The sequence below is a fragment of the Vicia villosa genome, linkage group LG1 (assembly GCF_029867415.1).
Source record: "Vicia villosa cultivar HV-30 ecotype Madison, WI linkage group LG1, Vvil1.0, whole genome shotgun sequence".
In the NCBI taxonomy this organism is placed as follows: domain Eukaryota; kingdom Viridiplantae; phylum Streptophyta; class Magnoliopsida; order Fabales; family Fabaceae; genus Vicia; species Vicia villosa.
Window position 1 is genome coordinate 23,711,793 of NC_081180.1, and position 11,237 is coordinate 23,723,029.

Consider the following 11,237-nt stretch of genomic DNA (forward strand, 5'->3'; position numbering starts at 1 on the left):
ACCTGCTTTGCAAAGTCAGTTAAACTTGTGTGGGAATTGATGAATCTCTTAATTAATGCGTTAATACTCTCTGATCTTTCAGTGGTTGTCATTCCACCAAAGAAATATTCACGAAGATAAGCGAGTGCCCAATACTTTCTAATCTCATACAATCCTTTCACATGTTTATTTGTCTGCAAGTTATACTTATAAACAACTTTTGGCCATTGATACTCAAATTCTTCACATGTCTCCAATTTATACAATACATAAAAATCAGAATACCATTTTGCATATTTGTCTCGAAATATAGCATTAAACCAAAAACTAAACTTGAAAGTTATGTGCCATATACAGAAATTATGCTTTGTTGATGACATTTCTTTCGAGATTGCTTCTTTCATCCATGGATCTTGGTCGGTTATTATAGTCCTCGGTGACTTCTTCATCAAATTTATAAAAGTCTATAAAAAAGGATCAAATAAACAAATTAAATAAAAGGGATCTGAATGTTAATAGGGATATTAAATACTTTATAGGTCCATTAATAGGCATCTGAGTGTTAAAAGGTGTTGAAAATATTGTCCTTACTTTATTTAGTTGAGTTAGTGTGCTTGCTAATTTATTAAAGAATAACAGCTTGCTCTTTAATACCTCCAATAAAATTTCATTTCATTAGCATCCAATATATGCAAAATTCATTTTAATCAACACTACCATTACTATTAAAATTATAAATTTTAAAAAGTTCTATCACAAATTTTTTATTGTGTTGGAATATGCAATGTCGACAACTCTATCTTAATCTAATTATTATCTAAATATCTATTATTCCCTGCATTGAGGAAATTAAAAAGATTTTGAAAAACTAACATCCCTTTCTTTTTGTTGGAAATCAAGAAATTTAAGAAAATAATGCATCATATAATGTATAAAATGATAAGCCGAAACATGTAAAGTATAAGAAAAAACCATATGAAATAATAAATAAGCATGTATAAGGAAATAAATGTAAAATATAGATGTAAATAGTTTTAAAATTTAAAAGTATCCTATGAAAAATAAAGAAAAAAAAATGGGTCAAGTAATGCTTTCCTTTAACAGAGGCGAGAGAAGAGAAACTTCTTATAATTCATTGGCCAATTAGCAAAAAAGACACACGCTTCATTCATGGAGTAATAATAATGCGCAAGAGCATTCGTCACACTGATTAGCTTCCCGATACGAATGAGTCATTATTACTTCCCAATCTAGATCCATGAGCTTCTAGATTTCAACTACCTAACTAAGAATGAAAGATACCACCAAACTGCCTAAATTACCCTTCCTTGCATTTTAATTAACACTAAGAATTACCCTTTATCGTAATTTACTAATTGAATTAATTCCAACCAATGAAAAGAGTCAATTTATACAAGTGGCATTCAATTTTTTCAAATTTCATTTTCCCTCTCATTTTCCTCTCTCCACCCTTTTTCCACACTTTTGTCATCTTTTAACACTCTCTCAATATATCTCTGGTTTTCCCTCTCCTCTCTCTAAACCCCGCAAACCCTAACATCTATCATTCTTCATAATTTACATAACTATCTTCTTCATTCTCTCTCCAAAACACATGATTGAAGATGAGTGTGCCGAGAAGCTTCATTTTCTCTTCGGGTTCACGACGGCTGGTGAGTGTGCAAGTCGGAGTGAATCGAGGAGGGTGGTCTTCGTTATCAATCCAAGGGTAAGAACATGTTGTCAGGTATGAGTAAGCAACATTGAAACATTAACAAGAAAAAATGACGATGTTCTTATTTATTTCCTTATGTTATTTTCCCTTTGTGTTGTTAAATTTGGTGTAGAAATGAGTGTTCTGGTTTTTCTGATTTTGAGTAAGGAGTTTGTTGCTGCGAATAGAAGCCGAACGAGTTATTCCACAGAAGAAGTTTTTTCGATTAAAAGTTTCGAAAAATTGAGTCGGAGAAAGGATCACAATCTGTTTACATTTGGTTTTGAAGTTTTGGATCTAAAATACATAGTGATAAGTTTGTAATGCTGCAGGTAAAGATTTCATGGATAGAAAGTTTACATGTTAAAAAACGGAACCGTTGCGCTTCGTGAGATCTGGTAATGGCAAGAAATGGTCAAATTACATATACCATATACTCCTTGTATATGCAAAGGATGGATCTGTCAAGGAACGCCAAGAAGTCGTTGCAAGTTCAAAGGTAAGTTTCTTCATCTTACACTTTTTTATTATGATGTTCCTTTAAAATACAGTGAATTCGTTAGGGGCCCTTTTGCTATTTATACACTAGGTAAACAAAGCAGGGCTCTAACTCTTCGATTAATTCGTTAGGGGCCCTGGCTGCTATCTCAGTTTTTATGGTTGATTGGATTTGCTTGAGATTAATTTGAATTTATGTTTCATTTAGGTTGATCTTAAAGGTGAAACCATTCTATCAAACTTCCTTTAATGATTTGCGACAAGGACATTTATTTTCTCGAAAGCAACCATTTTGTCTTGGTACAAAGTAAATATGATAATTCTTCTGACACTGTATGGTTGGACTTGCACTTTTGGCTTTAGAAACGGTAAGCATGGGAAAATATCAAGTTTGGTTAAACGATCATTACAATCCTTTCATACAAGCCTCAATTTTTTCTTTTGTTATAAATGTTGGTATATAAGTCTGAACGAGACCTTTGAAAACAGTTCAACTTGGTTTTTCGGAGTTCAATGAGATTTTAAGCTACACCTAATTGAAAGTTGGTCAACTTAATGATGTTGCTGCAGTAGTTCATTCCTACGAGGACAAAGCGGCGCCTGGATCTCACATGACAAGACTTACTGCTCTTAATGTACATGTTCTCAGTAAAATTCATTCTTGGTTCTCAAATTTTGCCATTAGATAGTGCCATGCTTAGACAATGACAATTGAAAAATACTATTGGAAAGGTTCCTCCCATGGGATTAGTATATTTTTCTTCAACTGTAGTCTGCACCAACATCACTATTAGAAAGGTTCCTCCCGTGGGATTAGTATATTGAGATCACTGCAGGTGCATTCCTGATTTGTAATTTGTTTATACCTGCTGAAATTTATATCATTGCAGGTGAGTCTCCGCTGGTTGGGAAAACGGTGTGGAAACTTACTTATCTTTTGTACTTTGTTCATACTGTCAAACTGCCCTATGAAATTTATAAGTTTGATATTTGCAGGACATATTTGATCTTCCTTGTCACTTGGCTAGAGATCAAGTATAAGAGGCTATTACTTATTAATATCACTTTTTTTAGTTTCCATTGTTAAGTACTTTAGTAGATGGATTGTTTGTGTTATGGTTATTAATGGCTTGAAATTTCTAATATGAAGGAGCACATAGTCCAATTACAAGATGGTAAAAAAAAGCATTATACAAGAACGGGTAATCTTTTGTGCTCTCACAATTGCAATAGAGAGTTAGGTTCAAGACATTTTTATGCCCGTCTTACTTTGATGCAGATGTAGTAGTTTCTATGTGCTACTGATTCTAGATCATATATGAGCATTTTAACTCATTTTCTCCTTCTGAATGCATTTATTTGTGCAGGTGTTTTGGATGTCGATGGATCTAATTATTGCTCAAACCATGATTACAAAGGAATCTCTTGTCTTTAAAGAGTCAATAGATATCAATGAGAGTAAGGTTAATAGATTAACAACTCTACTCAAATGTTCATAACTTTTAAATATTTTAATTTATGAAAACTGGAAGAAAATTATTTATGGCATGCAGCTGTCATTCCTGAAAAGCTTTCTTGTAAGATTAATGATCATATTCTTGGATGTGGATGTTGTGCATTGTCTTCCTATGAACCAATTTGACTAGCATTTTGTTGAGACAATAATTGGAGTTGATTCATGGAAAATATCCTCTCCTATAAACCTTGCCACTAATGAGAATATGAATTTATTTGGTATGCTGCTATATTTATAAGAGACCAATGATCTCACAAAATGCTTGGAAATTAATCAAGACAACTTATTCTCCATGTCAAATGATCTTCTTAACATAATCTTATTCTCCTATGTGTTCTACATTTAAAGTTTGGAAGTAATTTTTATCAAATACAAGTGTTTAGGTTTTTGCAGATTATCAATTGCCTCTCTTTTCATACAGGGAAGATTTTGTTTATCCATTTGATAGGTTTTGGCAACAGAACCATTCTTCGATTATTAAAGATTTATACGACAAATGGCTTGAGCAGCCTGATTCTGAGAAAGCCAAGAGATACATGCATACAAAATATCATCCGGTTGAGAAAAGCATCACTTCTCGGTTACATAATTGGTGAGGTGTGTTGAAACTCATCATCCAATTTTGGTAGTGAACTATGTTTTTAATAAACTATAATGTATTCTTGTACAATAATAATGTATAGTATACCTCTTATCTACACATATTTATTTAGATAGATAGTATATCATGTTTGTAATAACTATAATGGATTCTTAATGTCATTTTTATTTTGTTAAACATACTATCAGTCCAAGTATGGTAGATATGCTACTGCGCATGTCTCTCTTTGTGTATTCTTAATGTATTCTTAATTCTATTATGCTTTTATTCGGTTAACTCTCTGAAACATGCATTTAGAACTGTGTTGTAGTTTATTCAAAGTTAGGTTAGGGATTCTTTTGTTGAGGTGATAAATATATATCCAGCAAAAATATAAAGTATCAATATAAATTAATTAAACAATATTTACATGTGTAATTCAAATTGGTTTACGATGTATCTTGTAGATACCTACCTACTTATTGTAGATGATGGTTTACACTATAGCTAGCATAGATCATTGTTTGATTGTAGATTTGCGTTTTTTTGTATTCTGTTAAGTTTTGAGGATTCAGTGGAATAATGGTTGAGTTTTGATATCGCATTATACAGGTTCATGATACATATTTCACAACTGTCTTGCTTGGAGAGTGCAATTTTCTTGCAATTCAGTGGAGTATAGCAAGTGGCCTATTCTATTTTTTAGAGACTTTGCAATTTCTTTTGAGAAAATGCATCATATTGGTGTTCTTACAAATCTAACCAAACATACAAGTGATTTGCAAAACGGTTTCTGCATAGAAGGATCCAAAGTGCACAAGTTAACCTTTACATACTTATTATTATATAGCCAATGCAGGGCTTGACGATTAACAATTACCGTGATAAAATTATTCTCAAGCTAATAATTCTTAACATCTTTTTTGTTATGTGCAGGCCTTATGGGGTTGTCTCTTTCTTATGCCTTTACCTTGACAATAACCCAAAATTTTGGAATAGATGGTTTTCCAACTTATCTAACTATCGTATATCTATTGAAAGAATCAAATAATTCATTCATATACCAGTTGAGCCTCCTGCCATTATGGATAATAATCGGCTCCCATCTTTTGCAGGCAGTCAAACCCCGAATCTCTGATATCAACTTGAAATATGGAGAAACCTATATATTTTTTTGCTGATTCTTGTATCATATTTTTTTCTACCTTTACTTTCAGTTTTCGTCTTTTTATTTATGAAGTGAACAATATTTTTTTCTCTCATGCCTATTTTTTACATTGGTTTCAAATGTGGGATGTAGTGCTATATTTTATGAAATAAATGCTTAGTTGTATCCTCTTTATGATTTGGCTCCGAAATTTTAGATATTGAGTGATATATGCATAGTGAGGAGATATTTGTTATTTGTTGAACCAAAATTTCGAGATTAATGTTAATAAATAATGCAGGAACAAGTAATAATTGATGAGGATATGTGAAAGTAAAAACATGCCATAGTATCAACCGTTTGGTATTGAGATAAATCTTGTATCATATGGTAATTTTTCATTCTTTAGAATGAAGATTTCCCTTGATTCCAATTTTTAAGGTATTATTGATTATTACTGTTGTTTTTATGGTCATCATTAATATTTATATGGTGTATAGGTCGACTTGAAATCCTTCCATTTTAGAAAGAATATTAAGCATTATTATATTCAATAATCCTTCCATTTTAGATTAGAACTTTGTAATTCATTAATGTTATTTTTTTTAATTATTATTTTAATATCAGTATTTTTCAAATTGAATTTTTTTAAAATGATGATTTATTACCTATTTATAAATGGTCAATTATTGATGATGGTTTTAATATACTATTCATTTGCAGGATTAAAGTACATTATACAAATAAATTTATCATTTTATATTTATAGTGTTTCTAACTAAATTATATATCAATTAAAATTAATGGACCCGTGCGGAAGCACGGGACACTATTACAACAATACCTATTTTCTTGAAGTGACCATGTTTAATTTAATATTTTATTATCTCATTACAATTACATATTATCTTGCACTATTAAATTCATGACTACATGATTAGTACTCTGATAGACAATTACTACAGTTCTTGCTTAAGATATCAGAATTTATCTTTTTACTACTAATTTTGAGATGTAAAATTCTTATTTTTAAGATATCAGAATATATCTTTTTTTCCTCATCTTACCAATTTTTTTTTTTTTGTATATTTGTATAATTTTTTATTATAATTGAGTTTATATGAATGACCATTTTTTTAATGAGAGTGGTATTTATAAATTTAATTACAATTTTTATGGTATCAAATAAATTTGCATGAGTGATATTTATAAATTTAATTACAATTTTTATGGTATCAAATAAATTTGCATGAGATTGATATTTATAAATTTAATTATAATTTTTATGGTATCAAATAAATTTGCATGAGTGATATTTATAAATTTTACTAATTTCTGTGAATTTAATCAATGAAATTCACTATTTTTACGTGTCACTATCACCACAATATCTTTTTTATTTTAATTAAATATTAAACGATATTAGTAATATTTATAAATATTTAAACATATTTTTTGAAATATTTTCAGTTATTAATAATTTTATAATAACAATTATATATTATCAAGAACCAAATCTTATCGAATGATATAAGATAAGAATGAACTTACCCGTGCGGACGCACGGGTCTTCTACTAGTTCTACATGATGGTTCTATGATGCAAACCACACTTCCTGCTCACAATATTCTGCATAAATTTCATGGAATTTGTACGCACGTCCACTTTACAAAAATTTATCCTTCGAGCCAAACTGAGACCTTCTAGTAACTCCATAACTCCGCCTCCTAAGCATCCCCTCTGCCCACAAGTTTCGAAAAATCCAGTTAACCATTCTCCCTCTCTACCTTTAATAACACCGCCACGCCCAATGACACCATTCCTACAAGCTTCATCCACATTTAAACACACCCACCCCTCATTTGGAGGTTGCCAACCAACCTAAATAGAGATTTGTTGTTTTCTATTGTTCACCTGAATAACCTCCTCATCAACTGAAACATGCTCTAACATCCGTTTGATCGCAACATCTTGTCTAGTAGGTTTCAAAAATCTCTCTCCATGCTTTTCTTTATTCCTCCGCGTCTAAGCATGTTGTTGCCCATAATCTATTCCACTCTTCTTTTCCATGATTCCGACGCTTTCCACAAATATTAATTTTAATTCAATCCTGCAGATTATCATTAAAAACATGTGTTTATATCTATGGTGCACAACACACATCCAAAGCGGTTTAATCAGCACGGCGCTTTCCACAAATTTTAATTTTAATCCATTCCTGCAGATTATCATTAAAAAACTTGTGTTTATATCTATGGTGCGCAACACACATCTGTTCTGGACTGGGCCAAGGCTAGGCCCAACACCGCTTTCGGCCCAATAAGCCTCAGAGGCCCATGAATAGTTCATTGCCTTCCCGACGCGCCTTGCTCGGCACTAACACCCTAACCGGAGCAGACGACCTTGCTCGGCGTTAACTCTCCCTCGGACGTCATCCTTGCCGAGGACCCCGCTCCGCGCAGGGCTCTTTCATATCCAATCCTCCGAATGACTCGGATCCCACGTGGCTCCTAAAAGACCGCGTCTTCCCTTGGACTTCGGAGCGGTTAACCAGGACAGAGGGCGTACACGCACCTCCGATATTTCCGCTCAGGAAACCTGGCAGTCTCCTAGTTGGGCTTGGGAATCCAACCCAATAGCGAGATCATGGCCCAGCGCTGGGGGCTATATATACCCTCTTTGACTAGAGGGTCAGGTATTCAATTCTCTTCTAACCTTAGCTAGTACTTGCTCTCCTTTGCTCATTTACTCACTTTGGCATCGGAGTACCTTGCAGGTACACCCCCCTCTCACTTTACGAAGACCAGCATCCGAGCGGGCCTTGACGATTCTTCTGATCAGGTACGATCAGTGGCGCCGTCTGTGGGAAACAAGCTTCCCCTTCTTTAAAGAAACAAAGATCAAAAGCTAATCCATCCTTCGATCGTCATGGCCGGTAACAACAACACTGTCCTCGTCCCGACCCCCGATCCTTTCCGCCTTACGGACATGATCGAGGAATCCACCCAGGCTCTGCATCGACGGGGAGGTCGACGACACTCTGCTGAAAGGAATGGGAGGACAGGTCATGAGACCCCCCAATCCGTCAGAAGACCACCACCTCAGCACGTCGAGCAGGCTCAGAATGACGAGGCCGAGCAGCTCCAACCCCAGAACAACGGAGAGGACACAGCTCGGAACGATCGCAACGCCGAGTTGATCCAAACCCAGCCTGAACAACCTCTGACTTGCGTCCAACACGAGACGGACCACAGGGACGGGCAGACTGCCTCTTCCTCCACCCGTTCCCGTGACAGACCGAGAACTCACCATCGGCAGACTCGGGATGCTGCAGATGCCCATGGGGAAACCGACCCCTCGACCCTCGTCATCCTCAAAGAGCTGCAGCGGACCAACCGCCTCATCCGACTCCAGGGCGAACGGATTGAGAAACTGGAAAAGAGGCACCGTCACCGCTCTCCCCCACGGAGACACCGTCGATCGCGTTCCTCCTCTTCGCGCTCCCCGCCCAGGAGGACTCGCCGACGCTCACCATCCTCCTCTCGGTCTCCACCGAAAAGATCCCGCCGCCAAAGGTCCTACTCGCGCTCCCCTCTGCGGAAAAGCAGGAAAAATCGGAGGCCTGAGCCCGCAGAGGAAGAGAGCCCTTCTCCCGACAGAGAGGAAAGAAGGCTCGCCAGGAAGGGGAGGAAACCTCGCAAGGAGGAACCCGCCCGGCGTAACACACGCTCGATCTCTCCGAGCGCCAGTGACGAGGAGGAATTCCGCAGCCCCTTGTCTGAAAGCATTAGAAGGGCCCGTCTTCCCCGAGGAATGGAAAAACCCCCGACTTTGGATGCATACGACGGGACTACAGATCCCGACGACCACATCAGGAACCTGGAAGCCGTCATGGAGTATCACGTCGTCCAAGGCTCCATCAAATGTCGGATCTTCCCGACCACGCTCCGGAAGGGGGCAATGACCTGGTACAGGAATCTCCCTCCCAACTCCATCAAGTCTTGGGCCGAGCTCAAGGAACTCTTTCTGAGTCACTTCACTGCCTCCCGCCGTCAACCGAAATCAGAGGCAAACCTCGAAGCTGTAGTCCAAGGGACCGACGAGCCTCTCCGAGACTACCTCGACAGATTCAACAAGGAGGCCGTCCAAGTGGAGACAACCGACTACATGAAAAGGTATCTCCTCGAGCGAGGGCTCCTCCCCGGCAGCGAATTCAGGAAAGCAATAAAGATCGAAAAAATGCGATCTATGAACGCCATCTTGAAAAGGGCGCAGGCTTTCATCTCCTTTGAGGAAGGCGAAGCGGCCGCAGTCAAAGCATCAAGGGGAAATGGCGTTACTCGGAGCTCGAGCCAAGACCCGTCCGCCGCGCCCCGAGCAAACGAAAGAAAGAGGGACGACAGGTCCCGCGACACAAAGGAGCGCAGAGGTCCAGCAGGGCGCTTCAACGACTATACCCCCCTGAAAGTTTCACGGGAGAAGATCCTGGCCGAGTGCATAAACGCCGAGTTCAGAAACTCCAACATCAGGCCCCCGAAGCCGAATCCCTCTCGGCCGGGGACCGACAAGTCCAAATACTGCAAGTATCACAAGAGCCACGGGCACCTGACGGACGAGTGCATACACCTGAAGGACGCCATCGAGACACTGATCAAAGAGGGTCACCTTTCTAAGTACACAAAGAGAGGAGACCCTCCCAGAAGGAAGGACCGTCGGAGCTCCGACGAGGGCAACTCACCGAATGCCAGGCCGCTGCAGGTGGCACTATCCGTCACCCGACCGGAAGACTTCATACCCTCGGTCGGAGCGACATCTGCCCTTAGCGTCTGGGAAGGGTTCCCGACAGCAATGCTGATATCCAACGGCGGGGACCCTGGCTCCCTCACAATCGGCTCCGTGAAAAGGAAGTTCGACGAGTTGATCAGCGCCACCACGGACCTGACCCCGACCCTGAGGAGGTTCAAAGGGAGGTCAGAACCGATCACTTTCTACTTGGAGGAGCTACCCGGCGGCGCTCCGAACGCCACAATCCCACTGCTCGTGCGAGCAAGGATGGCGAACTTCGACGTCCGACGGGTCCTGGTCGACGAGGGAAGCTCAGTCGACATCATGTACTCCCACCTCTTCCAAACCCTACAGCTGGACGACTCACATCTCACTCCTTACGTGGGATCCGACCTCCAAGGATTCAACGGGTCAACCACGAAGCCGTGGGGTTACATCGAACTGCTCGTCTCCTTCGGGGAGGGGGAAGCTTCCAGGCAAGTCAAGACACGGTTCTTGGTGATAGACTGCAAGACCCTCTACAATTGCATCATCGGGCGCCCCACTTTGGCCGAACTCACTGCCGTCCCCTCAACCGTTCACTTGAAGATGAAGTTCTATACGAAGAGAGGACGAGTAGTCACAGTCAATGCCGACATCGAAGCCGCTAGGAGGATATTCGACGCATCAGTAAAGGGACTGGAGCTGATCTCCCCACCCTCCAGCTCCAACAAAAAACCAAGGGCTGAGGACAAATCCCCTCCTGAAGATCAGCGGACGACAACAGACGTCAGCTCAGTCGACCTCGACGCTCGTTTCACAGAAGAGGAGCTGAAGAATGGCGAAGAGCCGCAGCCGAAGACAGCTCACCCTATCCGGCCCATTCCGGACGGGGACTTCGAGCTCGTTCCTCTGGGTGACAACCCCGACAAGACTGTGAAGATCGGCAATAACATCCCGGATACACCGAGGAAGCAACTCATAGCTTGCCTGAGGAACAACGCCGACTTGTTCGCCTGGAGCGCAGCAGAGATGCCCG

General features: G+C 39.3%; 1 protein-coding gene across 6 annotated transcripts; it reads left to right on the forward strand.

Moving 5' to 3' along the window:
* The first annotated feature begins 1,460 nt into the window (after window positions 1-1,460).
* LOC131631324 (uncharacterized) lies at window positions 1,461-5,790 on the forward strand. 6 transcript variants are annotated; one of them, XR_009292664.1, is made up of 5 exons: window positions 1,461-2,192; window positions 2,400-2,559; window positions 2,681-3,393; window positions 3,559-3,654; window positions 4,129-5,767. XR_009292664.1 is itself a non-coding variant. In XM_058902120.1 (5 exons), the coding sequence occupies exons 2-5, from the start codon at window positions 3,364-3,366 to the stop codon at window positions 5,047-5,049; spliced, it is 447 nt and encodes a 148-aa protein (XP_058758103.1). In that variant the 5' UTR covers window positions 1,461-2,192; window positions 2,400-3,363; the 3' UTR covers window positions 5,050-5,790. The 6 variants fall into 6 exon arrangements, 1 of the variants encoding a protein (XP_058758103.1); XR_009292662.1 differs by having other exon boundaries at window positions 1,461-1,726; window positions 2,026-2,192; window positions 2,400-3,393; window positions 4,129-5,759; XR_009292661.1 differs by having other exon boundaries at window positions 1,461-1,708; window positions 2,026-2,192; window positions 2,400-3,393; window positions 4,129-5,758.
* Window positions 5,791-11,237: the final 5,447 nt, after the last annotated feature.

What these genes read in the sequence shown, in the direction of transcription:
- LOC131631324 (XM_058902120.1), top strand. Translation starts at nt 3,364, where the DNA reads ATGGTAAAAAAAAGCATTATACAAGAACGG. An exon ending in AAAGCATTATACAAGAACGG is followed by an intron (nt 3,394 to 3,558) that starts GTAATCTTTTGT and finishes TTATTTGTGCAG; the next exon opens with GTGTTTTGGATGTCGATGGA. An exon ending in TCGGTTACATAATTGGTGAG is followed by an intron (nt 4,305 to 4,899) that starts GTGTGTTGAAAC and finishes CGCATTATACAG; the next exon opens with GTTCATGATACATATTTCAC.